Source organism: Bactrocera oleae, chromosome 2 (assembly GCF_042242935.1).
Source record: "Bactrocera oleae isolate idBacOlea1 chromosome 2, idBacOlea1, whole genome shotgun sequence".
Taxonomy (NCBI): domain Eukaryota; kingdom Metazoa; phylum Arthropoda; class Insecta; order Diptera; family Tephritidae; genus Bactrocera; species Bactrocera oleae.
In genome coordinates this window covers 16,032,511-16,054,852 of record NC_091536.1, presented here as the reverse complement: position 1 = coordinate 16,054,852, position 22,342 = coordinate 16,032,511, and the positions used below count along the sequence as shown (strand labels likewise).

The window sequence follows — 22,342 nt, the reverse complement described above, 5'->3', positions numbered from 1 at the left end:
TTTTTTTTAATACGAGAAATTGTTTTTTTGTCAAAGGAAACAACATAGCTCTTAACTTTCAAATAAGATAAAAATTAGTGGTCATATTGAGAAGACAAAGTTAAGTCTGGCTTGATAGCACTTTTCTGCTTCACAGCTCGGGTAGCATACTAAGGGACTATGATTAATAGAGTTTCCTACTTTTTTCTAACCGATATTGGTAAGCCAGTACATTTCCAGTTCTGCCCCGCATTCGTTTCGCCACTCTCCAAATGTTAGTGAAACGAAAACGTTTCATTTTGATTTATTTTTTTTTCATATTATAGTAAACGTATTTATAGACTGTCACCTCTTTATTTATTTAATTATTTATTTATTAATTTATATTTACTCAACAATTGCCATACATTTTCATATTTTGTCAATAATTCAATCAGATAAAAACTCACAAGATATCAGACTACATGTTTGTTATAAATATCGGGCCGTAGAGACAGAGCATTTTAATGTAAACTGACGCTAAATTACCATGTGATTTCAAACATGTAATCAAAAATATTTTTATAAAAGCAGATTTTATATTATAAACTGAAAAAAAAAACATACACAGGCATATTCGAGTATATTTAAATTCAATAAAAATCAAACAAACGTGAGTTCGTTTCGGTGGCAATTTGCATTGTCATTACATATGTACGCGCATGTCGCCGCATAAATATCCGTATATGATATGAACATAGCTGTATAAATACACATTTGAAATAGCATGTAAACATGTGTTACATATGTAAATAAGTTGAGTGTGCATTGAGAGAGTGTAATTGAAATCGAAAACGAAATCGAAATTGAAATGCAAAACCCACAATGCAGGGAGGGAGTTCGTTACACACAACTGCACATCGACATCCCTAAAATGTCACCGACGCGCAACGCAACCTACTTGCTTTCAACGATGTTTTACTTTGATTGTTGTCGCTATTTTCACCGTTACTGCCGCCGCTGACGCGTCCACTAATTAAATTTTCATCCAGCGAAATGCTGCCATCGAGCCAATGCATGACACGTTTTCACCACCAACTGTCTGCCCCGCTTTTCGTCGTCGTCCGCTTGTCACCGCAGCGTATCTCCGCTATTATGCTGTGGGGAGTATTTGTACTCCTCTGTATGTGGGCAACTCTTTGCATATAAATGTATATAATTTTGTATGTCACTTAGTTGAACAATTAATTGTGTTAGACTGTCGTCTCACTTGGGATTAATGACAATATTTTAAATTTTATAACCTTAATTGAATACGTAAATGATGTTTTGAGCAAACACATCGCCCAATCACATCACTTCAATAGCAAAACATCACAGCTTTTAATTATTTATGCGATATATTAACAATTTCACGCAATTTAAGCAAAACTGCCGAATTTTTAGATTCTTTAATATCTTTAATTTTTAATTTCTTTTTTATTACGTATTTTTTTTAATTATTTATTATTAATTTCTTTACTGTCAATTTGTTTGTTATACTATTATAATATATAGTATTAATATATACTTTTTTTAAATTTTTTTATACCATTTTCTATATTTTATTTCAATATCATACATTTTTCTATTCAAATAAAAAAAAAATTATTAGTATTAATTGAATTAATTATTTTTCTTAACTTTTTAACTTACACACAATTAAGTTTCAAAAAAAGTTTTTACTTGCATTATCTTTACATTTTTTATTTTAAACAAATATTTATTTTCTTCTTTTATTTAATTTTTTTTTTTTTTGTATTTATATTTGTATTATTTTTTCTTAGAAACCACTGGTAATATTTTATTGTTTACATTTCTCACTAATTTTGTATAAATTTTAAATTTCCAAAATTATTTTTATTTATAATTATTAACTTTTTAGAATCAATTGTGCTACGGTTGCATAGTCTTTAATAGTCTTTATAGATTTTTTTAGGTATTAAGCTCGGTTGGTTTATTTTTGAGGTCTTTCAAAAAAATATATTTAAATAAGTTTGTAAGTTTTGGAGTAAACCTATAAGTTAAGAATAATTATTAGTATACAAAAATATTTCTGAGGCATCTAATGGAATTCTATTCTAATCTTCTTTAAAAAAAATTGAGTTCTTCTTTACTTTTTATACACTGAACCGGGTATATTAAGTTTGCCACGAAGCTTGTAACATGCAGAAAGAAACGTCGGAGATCATATAGACTATATGTATTCGATAAAATTGATCCATCCCTCTGTCTGTTTATATACATGAATTAATCCCTCAGTTTTTGAGATATCGCTCTAAAATTTTGCACAAATCCTTTTCATCCAAAGAACCAAAATAAAATTCTTGTAGGGAAACTTTTTTATTTGTGAAGAGTGTTCGCTGCGGTACAACCGAAGTAAACGATTTTTCTTGTTTTTTTTTTGCGAACAAGTAATATTTTATATACTTTTATGTAGATATATTACATATCGACAAGTCATTTATTTTGATTTTATAACAATTTTTCGATTGCAGAGTATTAAACTTTCACTATTTTAGATAGTTTAACTGGTTTCAAAACATTTAAAAAATTAAGTTGTATTTACTAACTTATTTTTAGTTTATTTAACTATAAATTTATTATAATTATTTTATTATTTTATTTTATTTTATTTTATTTTATTTTATTTTATTTAATCTTATTTCACTTTATTTTATTTCGATATTATTATTATTTTCTTTTCAATTTTTAAAATTTTTATTTCATGCCGCTTTGGTAAATAAAAATCACCTCACAATTACTCTTAATTGGCTTGTTAATTTGAAACAGCATAAAAAAGAGAATTTTTTTTATATAATATCAACGAATATTATTAAATTTTCAAATTATATTGTGGCACTCTCCAAGCTTAAAGCGCATCACTTGACTCATTTGACTTTTTTATATTGATATGTTTTTCACAATTCATTTTTTTTTTAAATTTTCGCATGAATTTGTAGCGAATTTAAATAGAAATTTTTCACTGAACGCACATATGCGCCGCTTCAATTTGATTACAAAATATGTATTAACGTTGTTACACAGACACACTTGAATTTTATTGAATTTTCTATAACAAATATTTTAATTATTCTGCTAGACTTTTCTTGCAGCGCTCTAGCTCTAGCACGATAACGTACTCATTGCACAATTCTTTGGTAATTCACTAAACAACTTTTACACAATTTTCTCAATTAATCAATGCACTTTTCCAGCTTGCATCGCGTGTCATTCGCGTATTGAGAACACCGCTGCCCGGCTGTGAGTTAAGCCGAAATCCGCTATGTGCCGTCACTGTCGCCGTCGTCGATGTTGTTGCTGCACTGCCACTATTGCTGCTGTTATTTTTTATTGTTCTTGCTGTATTGTAGTCATCGTCACCACATCACGAGTGACGGCATCATCAAATTCAACATCAATAGCACTACAAACGCCAGTGCTGTCGCCAACGATTTGGCCGTTACCACTGATATTGGCAGTCACCAGACGGAGGGAGCTTCGTCAACAAACAAACTTGCTGACGCGTGCACTGCTCTCGGCTGTGATGTTAAATGGCGTTTGTGTCTGGTTGTGGCGCGTAGTGCGCTCATTACTTCAGCGCCGCAAAGCGTTAACTATGCGCGTTCAGCGCGTTTAACGCGCTTCCCCGCCCCCTTTTGCGCCTCACCATCTCTCCGCCATTGCTTGGCATGCCGTCTTGTGCTTTTTCTATACCGTTTTCTTCTATACACTTTTCTTTATTTTGAATTCTCTTATGTGTGCGCGTTTATTTTACTTTTTTGTTTTGAAAAATTGAAAATTGCGAACGAATTCGTTAATTCGTATCGATTTGTATTGGCAGCGCATGGACGGCACACAACGGTGGCGGAGACAGGAGGGCTTAAATAGTGTTGATAGCAACGCATACATAGCGCAGCGCCGACTCGTCAACATAATATATTAACGCCACCGCAAGCGCGCACACACACAAACACACACACACGCGCGCGCTTGTAAACCTTCCGCGCCACATGAACTCAATCAGCTGTGCGCCTACTCTGACAGCCACTAAAGCCAATGAACGCAATGGCCCAACTGCGCCCAACATCGAGTGACCCCCAAGCAGTGCCGCGCGGCATATCTTCGGTGCGCTGCTTGGGCGCTATTGTAATGTTGTTTACTAAGCAGTATTCGCGGGTTTTCGCCACTTGCTGTCATTGCTTCCGATGTTGTTGGTATTGTTTTTATTATTAGTGTTCGTAAGTTTTCTCATTAGCAGACACTTTGTCTAACAGCGTGTGGATAGTCTAGTCTCAAGTACAAGAGAATTTATTGCAGATTTTTCATTTTAAACAGTTTCGCTTAGGCAGTGTTTACTGTATTTTGTATTATTTTTAAATGCAGAGCGTGTAGTCATCAAACTCATTACACGTTTGGCATTTTCACTTATCCGTCACAGATCATCTGTTAGCGTTGATCAGCGCCCACCGAGGCAGTTATTTATCCATTTCGATGTTTCTTCAAAATAATACAAATATCAAACCCACTTGACTGACATTTACTGGGCGTTCGTCTGTCGGCCTGTCAAGCAGTCACTCAGTCAGTCGGTCAGTTAGTGAAATGTGTTTTCAGCCGGTTTATTTTGTAGACGAATCATTCACCTAGGGAATGTTTTTCTTCTTATGTTTCCTTTCTGGTTTTTTATGTTTTGGTTTAGGGTAGATCGAAAGGAAAAAAATAAAATATATTAACATTTTACAAGCCTACTCTCATAGAAATAGCTCTGACAGAAGCTTTCACATCATATCATATGATAATACTTTATTCATCTTATAAGTTATTAACAAGTGGCAACCATTTAAAAAAACATATTTTAACATTCTTAAGTATGGCAAATACTTTTAACTCGTTACTCAACAACGAAACATTTCACTATTATCAACATATAAACATAAAATGTTTAAATTTATATACAGTTGGCAACACTCCCAAAAATATTTCCAACTGTGAAGTTGTTTAAACCTCTTCAAATTGCATTTTCACCTCACCAATGGACCACCCTCATGTTGCTACATACCAAGCAATACTGAGTATGAGTGTATGTATATTTTGTCTTCAATGTTGTTTATTACACCGGTAACAGCCAATGATTTTCCATTACCATGTCGCTGCTACCTTGCCCTACCCTTGTTTTGGTTCGCTCCACTCGCTTTGAGCGTCCATTTGAGTTCATTTCACTTGAATTCGATTGCTTTGAAAACGTTTTCGCTTTCGAATATATTTATTATTCATGGATTTGTCTTGTTCTGTTTTTGTTTTGTTTGTAAGGCTGTTTTTGTCGCTTTTAATTTGTATGGTTATTGTTTACAAGAAGCTCGTATATCCTTTAGGAGCTTGGTATGAATAGAATTTATTCAGTTTTTTTATATTCCAGCTATTGTGTGAATATTTGCTTTTATTTGAAAAAATGTGCGAAAAGAAATTCGCATAAAAATAGCGAATTTTAAACACTTAATAAATAGAAATAAATAAAGACACGTGCAGTAGTAAAAAAGTAGTAAATGCGAAAGATATGGTTATTATCAAAACCATTGGCATGCCGATCCGCATTCTAGCTAATAAATATTTAATTTAGTTTTGAAATGATTGAAATTGAAAATCACAAAAAAACTACTATTTCTCTAAAATATACGAAACATTGTACGAATTACATACACAATGTTTCACAAACTTTTCCTGTTAAAAACTACCCAGAAACACGAAGCTTGTCATAAAGCAAATTAACTTTAACTCGCTTTAAACACCAGTACTTTGTGTTTATGGAGATACTAATTTAACAACGAAATCTTGTCGGGCAATTAAAATATTTTGACATACTGTATACTGTTGTGACAGATCACTTCCTTAACGCCACATTATATATAAAAATTAATTGCAAACTTAACTATGAGTTTCTTAAACACAAAAAAGTGTTATACAAGTATAAACCTCAAAATCGAGTATACAACTTTAATTGTAATATTTGGCCTCATTGCTCAAATCTAATTCAACGCAGAGTTCATAAAAATATCAAACTAAACTCGGTGTTTGTGAAACATTGACAGCTTTCAATAAACTTATCATTTTAAATCGAGTTTATAAGTTGAATCAAAAACTCAAATGATTTAACTCGTTGTAATTTTTACTAAGTTGAATGAGGCGATTGTCTTCTTTTTTTTACTAATAAAGTAATGATCACTTTAAGATTTGATAAAAATTTTCAGTTGTGTACATAATAAAAACTTCTCTTACATATAACGTACTAGTTTATTACTCTATACAGTTATGAAAAATAGCTAAAAAACCTCACATTGATTTTATGCCGCTAACACCACTGCGCTTATAAAATTCTATGTCTAAAAATTATATAAAAAATATCTTCGTGTATATCCACTGTCCTTTTTTAGCATTACATAACTTTGAAATAAAGGTACAGTTATTATATACTCGTTTCCCTAAATTATATCGATTTCCTTTTTACTTGTATGCAAATTACGACCCAATCAAAAACACATTCAACGGCTCGTAACTTCATTGCCAAACACTTATTATTAATGATACATATACTCGTGGAAAATTTTTAATGGATGCCCATATTTCCACCTCCAAATTGAATTGCGGCCGTTTTAAATAGTCTTAATTAATTTTTAAGCGTTTTGCAAAAAAAAAATAATATTGACAAAATAATTAAATGCTAATTTATAACTGGCAATAAATGCAAAATACAATACAGCAATTTGTAAAGCAATGCGCAATATGGATATTTTATCGCTTGCCTTTCGGGTATTGCATTAAAAAATGCAGAGCTGTATTGTGGAAAAAGATTTTTCATAACACTTCCTTATTGTAAATTGCAGATAAAAATGTTGTCAAAAATTTGCTCACACATGTAAGATAATGATCTGAGTTTTACATTCAGGTATATTAGGAACTGCTTTTCCCACAGCATCTTGTGAAAAAGTAACGTTCAAAAAATTTGCTGGAAGATATACATTCTCAATCAACTAGAGACAACTAAATTCGGTATTCGACACCTTGAAGTATAATGACTCGAACAAACAACTGGTATAAACCGTATAGACTTGTATAATCAAATAGAGACAAAATAACAAATGGTTACATAACATTATTGAGGTAAACAAATACCCGCTTATATTCATATCAACTGTATAGATGTATTGTTGTATTCATAAGTAAATTTTTCGATAGGCGAGCAGAGCTCAACCTTAGCGAGCAGAGAAGTGGCGAATCGAAGACTGCTATATACGCTGTAGGTATAGTTTCGGTGATAGCAAAAGCCTTGCTGAAAATAAACCGCGTTTGGCGCTTCAACAGATCTTACTTACTAATGGCTCTTCATTTCTTACTTTTCTCTCAAAATAAAATAAAAAATTCCAAATTCTGAAACGGCAAAGAAGGAAGTAAATGAGGGTTATATTCAAAGTCCCGAATTATGTCAATTCCTCATATCTGAATATTTTAATCCACATCAGTAGTAATGCTCAAGCACCTACTTTGACCATCATGCGGTTTCTAAGATGTCATTCTGAGTACAAATTGTTTAGGAACAATATTTTTAAATTTATTTATAAATAGACCAGGGACAGCCATGTGAATACTTTAGACTCATATGTTTGTCAGCTGCCCATTTCGCATTTTACAACACCAGGCACTGCAACTATTTAAAATTTATTGAACATTTTTATTTATTTATGCAATATTTTGCAATGACAAAGTGCAGCGCAGGTAGCCAAGCAAGAAATCGAATCCGAATAATTAGTACTTGTATCTTTAAGAAATAAACAAAACGTTACTTTGCTGACTAGGCAATGCTTTTAACCAAAACAACAGAATTTTTTTTATTTATTTACTTAACGGTAATTTCTAATGGCAAAAATACAATGTGGGATGCAAATTAATAAATTAGCTGTAAATACAAAACCATTTAAATGTCGTGAGCGGTCACTTTAAACTTTTCCGTTTTACTTTAACTAAAATATTTAATTTTTCATATAATACATTTTTCTAAATTTTCAGAAATGAGATATAATATAGATAGTTACACATATTTTAGCCAGCAAGAGCGGGATGCGAGTTGAAAACTATATAACTTTCTCACTGAATAAAAGGTACATCCTAATATACCTCTGGTTCAGACAGATAACCTCAACAATACTAGTTCAAGCGGTTATGGAAGATAGTACCGCAATAAGCACTTACTCTTTCAAAATGGTCCGTTGCGGAAGCATTGGAAGAGCTAAGAGCTAACTAAATATCTCGAGAGAAAAGAGTATTCAACCATTTCAAATTGTATTAAGAAATGTTTCGGTATCATATTTCCGTAACAAAACTATTCAAACTCTCTGGTGAATTAATTATGTTCATGGGACTTAATCGAATATGCCGTGGAAATAGAACTTCCATATAAGAATCACTGTTAGATTTGTGACTTTGGAAAGAAATAAACACAAAAAACAAGGTAGACAGAAGAGAATTCAATGCTAAAACTGTAGACTGCAAACACTTTTATTGAACAAGAAATTCTATCATAACCTTGATTTCTTGTTTGCCAACACATTTCGTGGTATGCAATGCCGAAACAGCTAGATGACGTCTAGAGCTGGCTGAGCAGAAAACGAGAGTCTTGCACATAAGCTCCACAAAAATTTAAGAAATAATTCGCTCAGCATAGGACAAAGTGAGATTACTTCACAGCCACGTTTTAATTACCTTGGTGTAATATTGAACTCAAGACTAAAATCTTAGAAAACTTTACAGTACTTATGTGAGAGTCCTCTGTTAAATGAAAATTTGTCAGCGAAGCGTCAGCAATAACTATGACAAGATTGAGACATTTACAACAGATCAGGCCAATTAGTCCATACAATAGAGGAGAATTAAATGTTTTATTCTCTGCCATGAAATTAAGTAATACTAAGTCTAGTGATTCGGTAGGAGAGTTATGAGTTGGGAGTAGGTTAGGTTTAGTGGATTAAAATTCCGCACTACGGTTTTCGATGCTTTCTCCGACTATAAAAAAGATTACGGTAGATGGTGTGCCGCTATCTCTCCGAATACAAGTTATCGAAGTTTGAATATATCTGACCGAAAATTCGTGTGCAGTAGTCTCTAGTAGTATAAGAACCAACTGTTAGTTCTATATATGTATACACTTAAGAAGCCCTGTTCAGAAAGTATTTCGTTGAAAAATTTTAACCAAACTTGGTTTTGTCTGACAACACTGGTTGGAAGGTGGAGGCAGGATTTGGTATTACTGTAGACTCCATTAGTTCGGATGGTGACGAACGCCAGCAATGACGTAACCTAATGCTACTACGAATGTATAATTTTTATTTATATTGTATGATACACAAACAGGGACAACAATAGCAGTGACGAAGGCGACTATGCTTTTCACATGTTTTTTGATTTCGTTATTAAAACATTTACGATGCAGCCGCTGTTTAGAGAACAAACAGGAAGTCGTTGATTTTAAGCATTTGAAATGATGCGATGCGGGGCGATACAAGCCAAACAACCGACAATTGTTGCAAATTCCGCTGTGAATCAGCTTGTTGACGATAACGGTACTTTATATTTCCAATATTTATAATGCAAATATTAATATCAGCTCACAAATATGCACACACATGTAAATTTACATACGCAAATCGATAAATATACACAAATTGATGAATGCATTTCGAAATATTTCGTTTTTGAAAATCTCACCAAAATTAGAACCGTAAATCGCACGCTTAATTTGTAGGTATTTTCAGTCGGATACACAGTTTATTTACACAGAGTAAGAGAATAACACGAACGGCATATTACCGCCAACAAATTGAAACGTTTCGAGACAAGAACTCACCACACGCGCACAGTTCGACGACATCAACTAAACACACTGCGCGCACGAATTAGACACAAAGACGCAGTTTGGCCGTGTGTGCAACAAACATAGCATATGACAGCGAAATTCCGTTACACGTCAATTGGATGGACAAAGCATTCTAGCGTGTAATGCGCCAGCGATTCAACGAAACCGAAACCAAAACCGAAACTGAAAATTGAAAATGGAAATTCAACTGGAAAACTGAAGGCGGAAAATTGCGAGTCGATAACGTCGACGACAACGACAGCGATAACGACAAAGCGACAAAGCACTGGCACCAAACAAAACAATCACGCAAACACCCATCACTTGCTTGGCAGTGCAACGCGCAGTGGAGTCGATTTGGAGTGGCGTACGCGCTGCAGCGACAATGACCGGTCTACTACCAACAATAATAACCTAATAAAGCGTCAGCGATTTGTAACTTACTGCATATGGCGGACTTAATTGAGAGGCAATGTTGGCGCCCTTGTTGACGCTGTCGTTGGCGATCGCGCTGACGCTGGCGCAAACGTAAACGCCGCTCACTGGCCGGCCGCAGCGCATCGAGTATGGCGGCAAAGTGTAGCGTCGACCACCAGAACCACCAGAGTGCACCGAAGTTGCAATCGCCGGTCGCTGATGCAGCCGCCTCTGTAGGCCGAGACGATGGCGCGCAACGTTCTAGCCGGCCAGCCGGCAACATTTCACTGGCAACACGAATTGCAACAAAGCAATATGTTGGCTAACAAGCAATGCACGTATGCACTGAACACAGACACGCAAGCGAACCAACAACCAACCGACCGAGCGAACGTGCGGCCAACCATTAGCGTACCGCGTGTAAACTGCAACAAGGCGTTCTGAAAATGTGGGCGCACAGTGAATTGTGCATGCATACATACATGTGCACACATACCAGAGTGTGGGCCTGTACACGTGTTGGCTAAATGTATATATTTAGGCGTATTTGTGTATTTAATTGTAGTTTGAGATAAAAGCACACCCACATTGCATGCGTTGGCGCTTGCCGCCGTTGAATTTGTGCTGTTGCATGTTTTCGTACAACGTAGCTATGCCTCAAGCAGCTGATGTCGTTGGCACTCTTTGCTATACTCGTACGTGTTACGTGGGTTGGGTCAACTGTACCGGTGGTTGACTAAGCGAGTTACACGTTGTCTTATGTGTAGCTGCTCTGTAGCTTAAAGTTCGGTTTGCGTGCCGTTTGTGTATGCGTGTGTCTTACATATTTGTATCGCTGTTTTGGCACAATCAAGTGGAAATTAAATTGCATTAGCAGGGTTGTCATGTTGCATGCAAATCATGTCCAACAAAAAGGCACAAAAATTCTTTATATAAACACAAAAATATACTAAACTTTTAACAAGCAGGGTTGCCATGTTGCATGAAAATTATGGCCAAGTAGCAAAAAGCTAAACCTTTATGACAAAGTTCCGGCGGGTCTAGAAAAATATCATTACAAATACAAAAGATTCCTTACAATAACTTTGATCGGTCAATTTCTACGGCAACTATTTGATTAGTGCTCCGATCTAAAAAATATGTTCGGAGCTTATAGCTATGCCTTAAGCAACAAACCGTGCCAATTTTAATGAAAATATCTTCTCAAATAAAAAAGCACTTTATTCCGATCGTTCAGTTTGTATGGCAGCTATATGCTATAGTGGTCCGATATCGGCCGTTCCGACAAAGGAGCAGCTCCTTGCTGTGAAAACGATGGGTGAAAAATTTCAGATGGATATCTCAAAAACTGAATAACTAGTTCATATATATATATACACACAGACGGACGGACGGACAGACGGACAGACAAATCGACTCAGCTCGTCGCGCTAGTCATTTATATATAATATATATATATATCGTATATATGCTCTCTGACGTTTCCTTTTTTGTGTTACAAGCATCATAGCAAACTTAATATACCATGTTCAAAGTATAAATATGATTATCATTTAAGACTGCTCGTTTTTAAAATAAACATAGGGCTTATGTAAATTAGTTTCAAGAGTAAGACCGTAAATGAACGATACAATATTTTGCAGGTTGGATCGCTTAAATAAAGATTACGGAACAGATATTTTCACAAAGCTTAGCGACACCTTCACTTTGCTAGCGCAAATGTAACAACTGGAGATCGGAAATTCTTCAGATGCATGCTCAAACATTGGAACAAGCTCAAATAACTTTTTTCATATTACTGCATAAATAAATATTTATACTAATGAAGTGGCAACTCGTCCTTCCGCTAAGCTATTCGCACACATGCATATACTATACCGCACCAATACGATTTGTACATCTTTTCAACGAGTATCTATCGAAAAGCTATTTAGCGCCAATTTTCCGTCATACACCCACACCCGACGCACATTTTATTCAACATAACAAACGTATATAGCAGATGTTGCATAAGCCCTTTAGCTAACTGCCACACGGCGACTAGACAAAATTACTTTGTATAGCTAAATAGCCCTATCGATATTATTATGACGAAGTGAGGAACGAGAAATCGAAGAAGGAGTAGCAGCACTGAAGCGTTGGCTGCAAGAAAGCTGATGACGACGACGCCGCCGTTGGCGATTACAATGATGCTGGCATTCAAAGGCACTTAAAGTGCATAAGGACTCCACCTAAGCGGAAAACGATCGAAGGAGGCAAATCTCGAGAGTGTGTGTTAAGATGTGCACAAAAGCAGTATAGCACAGTATGCATATACACATATGTACATACAAATAGTAGATGTGAGTATGCGCTGTCTTAGGTAAATATACGAACACACATATACACGCAAGTGAATGCCATTGATGTTATTGAAACGATTAGCTCGCATATTGGAATCCAGCAAGATATGTAAATATTTGTGATAGTCCGTATGGATGTAAGCAAGGATATTATTTATATATATATATATATATATATATATAAGTCGGATGCAACGACATGCAAGTATACAGGGTCGTATTTATAGTGGGGGTTAAGGGGTGTTTGGATATTGGAGGATATTGATATTGAGGAATGAACTTCTCAGCGCAAAAAGCTGAGAAATAATGCTGAAAAGCAAGCAATGACTACAAAGGGAACTTCAAGATCACGGCAAAGCCGTTAGCCTACCTCTCATATATACAATATATATAAAGCATAAAGAACTAGAATGCTCTGGCTCATAAAATACGCTGCCTGGTTTTGAATTGAAGAGAAGAAGAAGAGTTGAGGCTTGTTAAGATTTAATTATTATATTTGCTCAGAGCTCCCATTCAAGGCCAAGAAGAAAGAAATAATTGCTGTATACTTAAAAATAAATCCAAAATCCATTTATGTAGGTCATAGAAATAATTATCTTGTGGTATTATTTATTTGTGGCCTTATGCTCTTTGATTGCAGGAGTAATAAGAAGACTTGTTGATTTATTCCAGATTGATTCAAAAAAACTCATACAAACTTTCCTAGGGTTATTAAAGCACTTCAAGGAGGTTCAGATGTGGTCAACTATGATTAATCTAAAATGGTTTTCGATAATAATCAAGGCAATATCATTTGATATTAATGTAAGCAAGATCAAAAATGTTAACATAGGCTCTTGAGTTTGTTCTATATGACCTATATAATGACTCATTGGCCTATGTTTATGACTTGTAGTGTGGTCTAAAAATAATTTTATTGATATGTTTTCAGCTTAATTTAACTGAGAAGTTGGCGATAAAGGTTTTATTCATAAGAAAAAATTTTAAAGAATGATGAAGTAAGAACACAAACAACTTAATATGTTAAGCTCTACGAAAAGTGCTTTCAAGTGAGAGTTTACAAAACTCACTCGTCTTTTAATAAACGCAATAATATTATAAACCAGGCGAAACCCTCTTTAAATATTTATTTCACACGCCTCACACTGTAAGTAAATATGAGCGTAGATGCTGTGTTTGTATAATATACAACATTTTAAATATAATACACAGTAATAGCCAAGCTAGCGGAGCGTCAATATTTAGTTTGGTGAGGCTACCACGAATGCTTATTTAGTTTCATTGATTATTTTTGCGTGCTTTATGCTACACTCAAACCGAAAGCAAAACTTGCTGCTACAATATTAACACAAGAGCAAAATTCAATCAAAGACCGCCACAGCGTATACGCAACGACTTCAGCGGAATATATGTTTATTTAAGGCTGTAATAGTATTACTATATAAATGTATATGCAATATTAATATATATTTCAAAACATTATTAACCATAAATTCAAGCATTATTAAAAAGTTGAAATCCGCTGTCAGCGCTCGAAAAGCAACCCGTCATCAAACTTACGCAAGCACACACACAAGCATGTGCGCTCCAACTTATTAGCACTTTGTCAGGCGGCAAGTCACTATAAGCGGCACCCCAGCCAGCGCTTACTACTTGCATGCAACAGCATGCACGTTGCCTCCTCATCAATTATCAATTTAATTCAATTTGCAACAAATTCCGCCTTTCCCCCATGCCGCAACGGCGAAAATGCTCAATCATTTCATACAAGTATAAATTTTTTTTTCTCTTAACAACACTTTATTTCTCAACTTTTTTACTCATGCATTTGCAACAATTTTCCACTTGTCTGCAGCAACAACAAAAGCAACAATACCGATCATAATAAAATTGTAACTCGAGCCGTCTATAAACGAAAAAAATGAAAAGTAAAAACAAAACAAAATTAAACAACAATAAAAAATATAATATCAACAAGCTGCATTGGCGCCCTCGTTACAGAGCTTGCGTACATAGCGTTAACGAGGGGTAGCAAGGGCTAACAAAGAGGAAAAGTGCCAACACTTCGAGTCATTTCGCTTTTCACTTACAAATAATTTTGATTTATTGGTTTCTATTTACCCTAACTGACTTGTAGTTGCCACTGGTACAAAGTACGAGTGCTCCTACTCGTCGTATATGCATGTTTGTACGAGGTAAGCGCGTATATGTGTGTGTGAGTGTGCAGTCGGCGTGCAATATTACAAGGGTATCAGTCGGAAATGCATTGCTGTGCGGCACTGTGGCACAAATGTTGCAACAGGTGTCCATGTCGTGTTCGAAAGTAATTTTACTTACCCTCCTCCCCCTCATATAGCTGGTAATTTTTTTGCGTTCTGAATCCTTTTTTTCTGACTTGTTCGGTTTTCGCTTCAACTCTCTCCCAGCTCCTTTTATCCTGCAATGTACAAGCTTACGTGCTGCATGCAGTAAAGTGCACTTTGGCAACAATCTGGAATTTATTACTTAAATTAAATCACAGGTATTCTTGTTAAACAACCACAAAGAACACATTTGTGGCATGTAGTAGAATCGGCACGCACAAATATCCACAATTATATATAGAGGGTGGTACAAGTAAGTTTTATTTAGTAATCATAAGTCCAACTTTTTTTGACGCATCAGTTCAGCTGGAGAATTGGCATTCATTTGACTTAACCCGCCTAAATTAAAAATTTGTTATATCAATAATTAGATAAAGGAGTTAATCGACTAAATTATGGAGGTAGTTAACTAAATTAAAAAGTTAGTTAACCAAATTATCGATTTAATCGGCTAAACTAGGGATTTAAATAACTAAATTAAGGAGTTAATCGACTTAATTAGCGAGGTAGTTAACTAAGAAGTTAATTAACCAAACTAACGAGTTAATCGACCAAAATAGGGATTTAAATAAATAAAATCAGGAGCTAACCGACTAAATTAAAAGATTAATTAACTAAATTAAGGAGTTAATCAACTAAATTAAGGAGTTATTCGACTAAATGAATGAGTTAATCGAATCAATTAGGGAGTTAATTAACTAAATGAATTGGTTAATTAACTAGATTATCGAGTTTATCAACATACATAGGGATTCATTCAACGAAATTAGGGAATAAATTGACTAAAAACATTAATTTAAAAAGTTAATTGACAAAGTTAAAGAGTTAAATGACTAAGTTAATAAGTTAATTGACAAAATTAAGAACTTAATCGATTAAATTAAGAAGTTATTCGAAATTAGAGAGTTATATAATAATCTAAGGAGATAATTGCCTAAATTAAAGAAGTAATTGATTAGATTATAGAATTATCTTAAAATGTTATCTATTAATAGACTTTCTATAAAGCAGATGTCTGCTTGGATAGCGTCAGCACTATAAAAAGTCACTGGGAGGTTTCAGTAAATGTCTGCATGAGTTATTACTTTGAAAATTTGCCTTTGCATGACATTTGCTGACACTAAGAGACATGATTATCATTATTAATCTACCAATCCTTTCGCAAATAATATAATTGCCATCTATTTTAATAATCACCAAAAAAATATTTTTTAGACGGATTAAAGACGTTTGAGCAACGATGGCTTAAGTGTATTAAGCCAAAAGGTAAGCATGTTGAGAAATAAATAGCACCTATTACAAAATTTTCATTTTTTTTAGGTGAAGTACTTCTTAAATTGCCCTCGTATTTCAAAGCAGTAGACGTGGTTGAATAAAGAAAAGTTCACACATTCCGGTAAATCTTAAAATTGGACAACTTTTGTAGACATGAAAGACACAGAAAGCTAATTCTAAAAATACCTTGAATGCAGAAGCAAATCGTAATTACTTAAAGAAAGAGCGCTTTAACTTGATCAAATACAATTCATTTATATGGTTCGATACCTAACCTAACCCTAACTCAAATGACAATGGCTATCATATTTTTCTCAATTTTAAACACCAACTCTTTGCTACATTTCTATACTAGCATTTCCTTGCTTTTATCGAAGATTACTAGCTTCCTTGTTTTACAATATTCGAAAAGCTAACGTCTGGCTTCATACATATAAAATATACTGTATTGGCAATATTCCGTGTTTGTCTTTCATTAAACACAATTTAAATGAACACTAAACAAGAACACTGACCAATTTTAGTAGTTAAAGTTCTAAGTTCAAACATAATAACTGTATATCTACAAGCTAATCTTACACTTTGCACACACATTCATTGGAATAATTCTATGTATGTGTATGTTTATGAAATTATTTGTGAGCATAAATTGCAAACCCTGAACACAGCTTTCATGTAAGGTAACCAGACTAACTTTGTAAACTCTGACAATGTAAGCAATAGTATTTTGTTACTTTGTTGCACGGTAAAAGTTCACATCTACCGTTACATAAGAACATAATAATAAAATGTTTAAATAGTTGTCTAACAGAAAATGTTTCAGACACTTTAATTTATGCAAGTAACTAGCACGTGCGCCTATGAAGAAATATATAAACGCACACTCACACATATGCACATGCACATGCAGGCTGTTAGTGTCACCTTAAACAAGTTGACAGTGAAAGTCTACAAAAAGCGTAGAAAGTATATGTGCATGTAGTGGTTATTGTTGTTGTTGTTTCGTTTTACTTTCAGTGCAGTTTACTATTTTTGTATGGCAAAAGTTGTTTGTTTTACTTTCAGAAGTTAAGTCGCTATGACTATATCAAACCATTCTTAAGATTTAATTAAAATCATTGTAAGTTTAGTGTGAAGCCAAAACGATGAACGCCCACTTTTTATTTAAGAACAATGTTGGAAGAATATATAGTTAATTTATTGGAGCTCAAGTTGTAGTGAGCTCATAAATTTTATTATGTGGGACAGTTTGTAAGCCGCATAATCATCGATGGAAAAGCTTTGAATATTCGCAACAGCAAAAGTGTCCGAAATGTTAATGGTCATCTAAAACTTGTAATACTTAATAAGTTTCGTTCCTACTTCAGCAAATCGTAATATAATTTAAGCAAACTTAATAGAGAACATTTGAGCTATCAGCAGTTGATTATTTTTATCCCTTCTCTAAGAAATGTGTTAAAACTGCTTTGAATTTACATTAAATTATTTGATAGACTTAAGCAGTGCTAAGTTAAATAATTTATGCCTTATTAAATATAAACCGTAATTTTGAATAATCAGCATGTATGACATATAAGTGAGTTGCAAGTCCAACAAAAATATGTAGAATAACTTCTATGTAGAGCATTTTTAGAAAAATGAAATTTGATGGAGGAACACCTGTTAAGCCAGTTGTCAAAGTGAACACATATTCTTGATATTTATGTTCAGAGACAATGTTTAAAAATCATCGAAATTTATTATTAATCTTCAGAACATTTCACATAAAGTGCGTTCAAAAGAAAACGTTCTCGTTCTCCAAAGTGTATGAAGCATTTATTGCGAAAAATTGTATTTAGATAACACATATTTTTATTATAACTGACGTTTATTCAATATTTATTTGGTTTTTTTTGTTTTCATTGAGTACAGAGTCGCTCCTATTTCAGATTTTTGTCCTATCATGATTATTGTGTTTGATGTCAGATCACTAACTTGACCTGGAGTTTGGAAGAACCTCAAACAAAAGAGCAGTTTGCGCCTCACGAAGTACCAGTTGGCCCCTCTAGCTTACATACTCCGGTCGTTAGATGTCGCAAATGGGTGGAAAAACACGATGGAGCAACCATGAAGCATTCTAGAGGATTGCCACGCCACTGGTGATAGTTGATGGTAATTATGTAGGATTTTATAATATGTAGTAATGTATGTAGTAATATAACTACAAACGAAATATAAGATAATAAGTTTGGTAGAATCGCCCGTTGTTTGGAAGAAGATGAAATAAAAAATCAATTCCTTTATTTTAAACAAAATTTTTAATTTCTCTTAGACTGAGCAGTGGTTTCTTCTCAAACAGGAGAGCAAGGCTGTTTCATCACTTTAAGATGTCACGTGAATGCTCCCTCTTCCTAGCTTGTCATCTAAATTTTTAGTTTCTCTATATTGGACACACCACCACTTTACAGGTATGTATTTACCTTGTATTTAAATACTTTTCAGTTTCATTAATATTCCATTTGGTATCTTTAGAATGCTTCATTAGAAAGCCTGCTACAAAACTTTTCTTATACTAAGCAATAATTTTGCTTATTTCACTGCTCGACGTGACACATTAAGAAGATCGAAAAAACCTGACCGAATTGTAAACGTCAATGATCGCAATTGAACATGTGTTAATTTACAAAAAAAAAATAACAATAAATTTCCGTGAATTTATTGCGAAAAGGAAAAACGTTATTTTTTGAACGCACTCTACACAAGCCATAATATATATTGCTGGCTTAACTGATGCGTGCATACGCAAAGCAATAAGGAAGTAAAGGAATGTGAAAATTTCCCGAAATTTTTGGTGCGATTGTCATGTCGAAAAAATTATTATTGCACATAGCTTTTCAAAACCAGAAATAGAGCATTACGGTCAATTTTGCGCAATACAGACAAATATTATACGAATATATAGTGATCAAGTCATATTAAAAAATGAGTTTGTCTTTTTTTCAATACATAAAGTCTGTGATCTATGACCATAAACTAGCTACGACTTACTAATGCCAACAGCATTTCGGATATTATTTGCGAGGTTGGACAGAAAGAATATCTTCATCAGATGCAGTCACAATGGCCAAATACCAAAATTCTCTTTAAACGTTAAATGCCTTAACATTGGATAAGTAGCAGAGCCGAAGTGTTGACACAGAAAAATTAATGATTCATTTGGAAAAAGTCTGCAGCCTTAAGACATTAAATTGACACCTATTTCTTTTTTGCTCTTGGACCCTTTATTAATACATATCAACAAATCGTTAAAACAAATATTAAATGAGCAATGGATTGGTGTTTTCAATAATACACCCGTCCAATATACTACTTCAACCCACCACGCCTACTTCAACCTCAGTATTTCAGCCGCAGGAGTAGAAAATAATTTTCTGCCTAATTAAGCGGTTGAAAAATATTTTTAAAAAAGTGCCTGTAGTTATATTTTATTAATCCTAGGTCACGTATACGCAGTGGTAACACTATTTAATAATATGTAATACTTTATAAAGGCGTAACGTATACGCAGTGGTAACACTGTTTATTAATATTACTTTTGTTAAGCGTGAAATATTTGTATGCTTATAGGTAGAAGAAATTAGTCAGTATTAAACAGTTTTATTCAAATTAAGATTTATACACATATATATAATATCAAGCATCACTGTATTTGACGCCAAAGAAAAGCATAACGGCACTTAATGCTTATATGAACCCAAATTGTATAAAGCGATAGCTAAATTAAAAATTTAACATACTTTTTAGCTGAAATATAAAAGATATTTAGTATTGACTTATATTTCATAAAACACAAACGAAACAATTTCAAAAACGAACGGCAAAATATTCAGAAATAAAATGCAAGCTTTTCGGCTGGAAATTGCTATGTCAAACACCAAAAGCTCTCACAAGCCAACGCGAAGTATCCAGCACATACTTCGTGTACATTTGCTTCAAAGAGCATGAAATGCAAACGCAGAGCAACAAAGAGCACAAACACTAAGAGACCAAATAAAAGTTGGAAAGCAGAGAGTACGCATGGAAAACTGGTTGAGTGCGCTAAAGTGATGACGACCGTATTTCCATTGGCATTTGGTGAAATTTTTTTTCATATGCTTGCCAGCACTTGAATGGCCCAGAGCACTCACGTGGAAAAGTATTGAAAACAAAAATTGTGCGCGAAATTTCAATGCAAATTAATCAGTGCCGTAATGTGCGGAAAAACACAAATGCGCACATATGGCTAGCTGTGAATATTAATTCAACAGCACACACACCAGCATACGCCAGTGACAGCAGTAGCATATGTGCTTGGGTCTGCAGGTATGTCTGTGTGATAGGTGTACTTTTGTAAGTTTTGGCTTGCACTTAATTCATTTATGTTTATTAATTTGCGTAAAATATGGCGGCAATTAATTTTCATACACCGTTACAGTAAATATGAATGACAATGATTTCCTCAATTCACGTAATACAATTAGCCTGCCTGCCATTAATAGCATACACAATTATTTTATGCTATTTTTAGGGCGTAAATTAAACAGCTGACTGCTAATAATAAGTACTCATATTGATAGCCAAAAAGACACACCAACCCATCACATATATATATATATATACTTAGTCTACTTAATATAAGCGTACACATTGTTAGCCTGTTTATTTATTTGCCACATATTACTTGCTCGAATCACAACACAATAATTTTAGCAGTGACAGCATTTCCTTGGATTTATCGTCGTCGATAACTTTGCGCGCCTAAACAACAAATTTTTACTCGCCACTTATACAATATTGTTTACATGCTGCTTTAATATTTTTGTTTGCTTGTTGTTGTTGTTTGTTTTTCAATTTTTATTATTTAGCTTTAACATACAATTCACTTGGCAGCGTGCCAAAAAAGAATTCAATTATGATAACAAATAATATTGTACAATTGTTTTTGCCCAAATTTAGATATTTTCGTATTTGATTGCAAGTGTTTATATGTGTATGTGTGTCAACAGTTTACGAGCAATTTTGTCCACCCCCAGTCATGTTGATTATACGACACGCTGACTGCTACAAATACTATGCCACATGGAATTGCGCTTTATAAAATTTTATTGCTTTATTTAACCCGCTTAATTCAAAGCTAATTGTCTGCCTGATTGAGCACATGAAGCAAATATGCCAAATTTTAAATATAGATATTTTTCATACAAAATTTGGAATTGATTTAATAACATCACGTATACGCAGTGGTGTGACAACTCCCGCAGATGAGTTTACAGCAGTAAGCAAAAAAAATACTAAATGAATCAAGCATACTCGTATATGAATATTTTAAATTGTTTTGTGAAGAGCTCTCTATGGTATACGAACTACTTAAATTTGCAGTTTTGATCAATTCTCTAACAAAAAATGTACTACAAAAACACAAAACAACGTCTATTCCATTTACTATAAAAAATTAAGCAATTGACTTCTAGTGATGTAGTACTAGGCGAAATATAACCTTTAGTAAAAAGAAATCCATTATTTTTCCAGAAAGCGGTTTTCGACATGTAACAAGTCCGTTTAGATAGATGTGATTTAGTACGAGAAACACTTCACAGAGAGTTTTGTGATTGGTTTACAAGTAATAAACATTAACAACGAGAAAGTACAAAAGTTTTTCTTCGATAAAGACAAAAATGCAAGACAGGCGTACTGATAACCTAACATGATCATCTTCATGATTTTGTTGCGATAATTTTGATATCAACGATGGGCCCCCTCTCTGAAAGTTCAACTGTCAAAAATATCAATAAATTAATGAAAACCGTCGCATCCGACTATCAGCAGTGTCTCGATTGCCCTGGAGCTTAACATTGCACCAAAAATTTTCGGAACATTTTACACAAAGCTGTATACGATAAAAAGCTCAATCTATGAATCGGTTAGTTACTGGTGTTAATAAGTGAGGTAGGTCCCTTATGACAACAACAAGCGACAACGGTCGTGAATTGCGGAGAACCCGTTCCCACGACAGTCGAGTCTACGTAACC

General features: G+C 34.0%; 1 protein-coding gene and 1 long non-coding RNA gene across 2 annotated transcripts in view; one reads left to right on the top strand and one right to left on the bottom strand.

The window, feature by feature from the left end:
• The window catches only part of LOC106616789 (serine-rich adhesin for platelets), a 47,689-nt gene extending 46,282 nt beyond the window's left edge, over window positions 1-1,407 (bottom strand). The window contains exon 1 of the mRNA XM_014233670.3: window positions 920-1,407. Coding sequence (XP_014089145.3) covers window positions 920-1,037 — 118 coding nt within the window. The 5' untranslated portion in view covers window positions 1,038-1,407. The remainder of the gene's footprint in view (window positions 1-919) is intronic.
• Window positions 1,408-18,237: 16,830 nt separating this feature from the next.
• LOC138857773 (uncharacterized) lies at window positions 18,238-19,378 on the top strand. The gene is made up of 3 exons (XR_011396951.1): window positions 18,238-18,446; window positions 18,607-18,742; window positions 18,807-19,378. It is a non-coding gene; the product is annotated as an uncharacterized lncRNA (long non-coding RNA).
• Window positions 19,379-22,342: the final 2,964 nt, after the last annotated feature.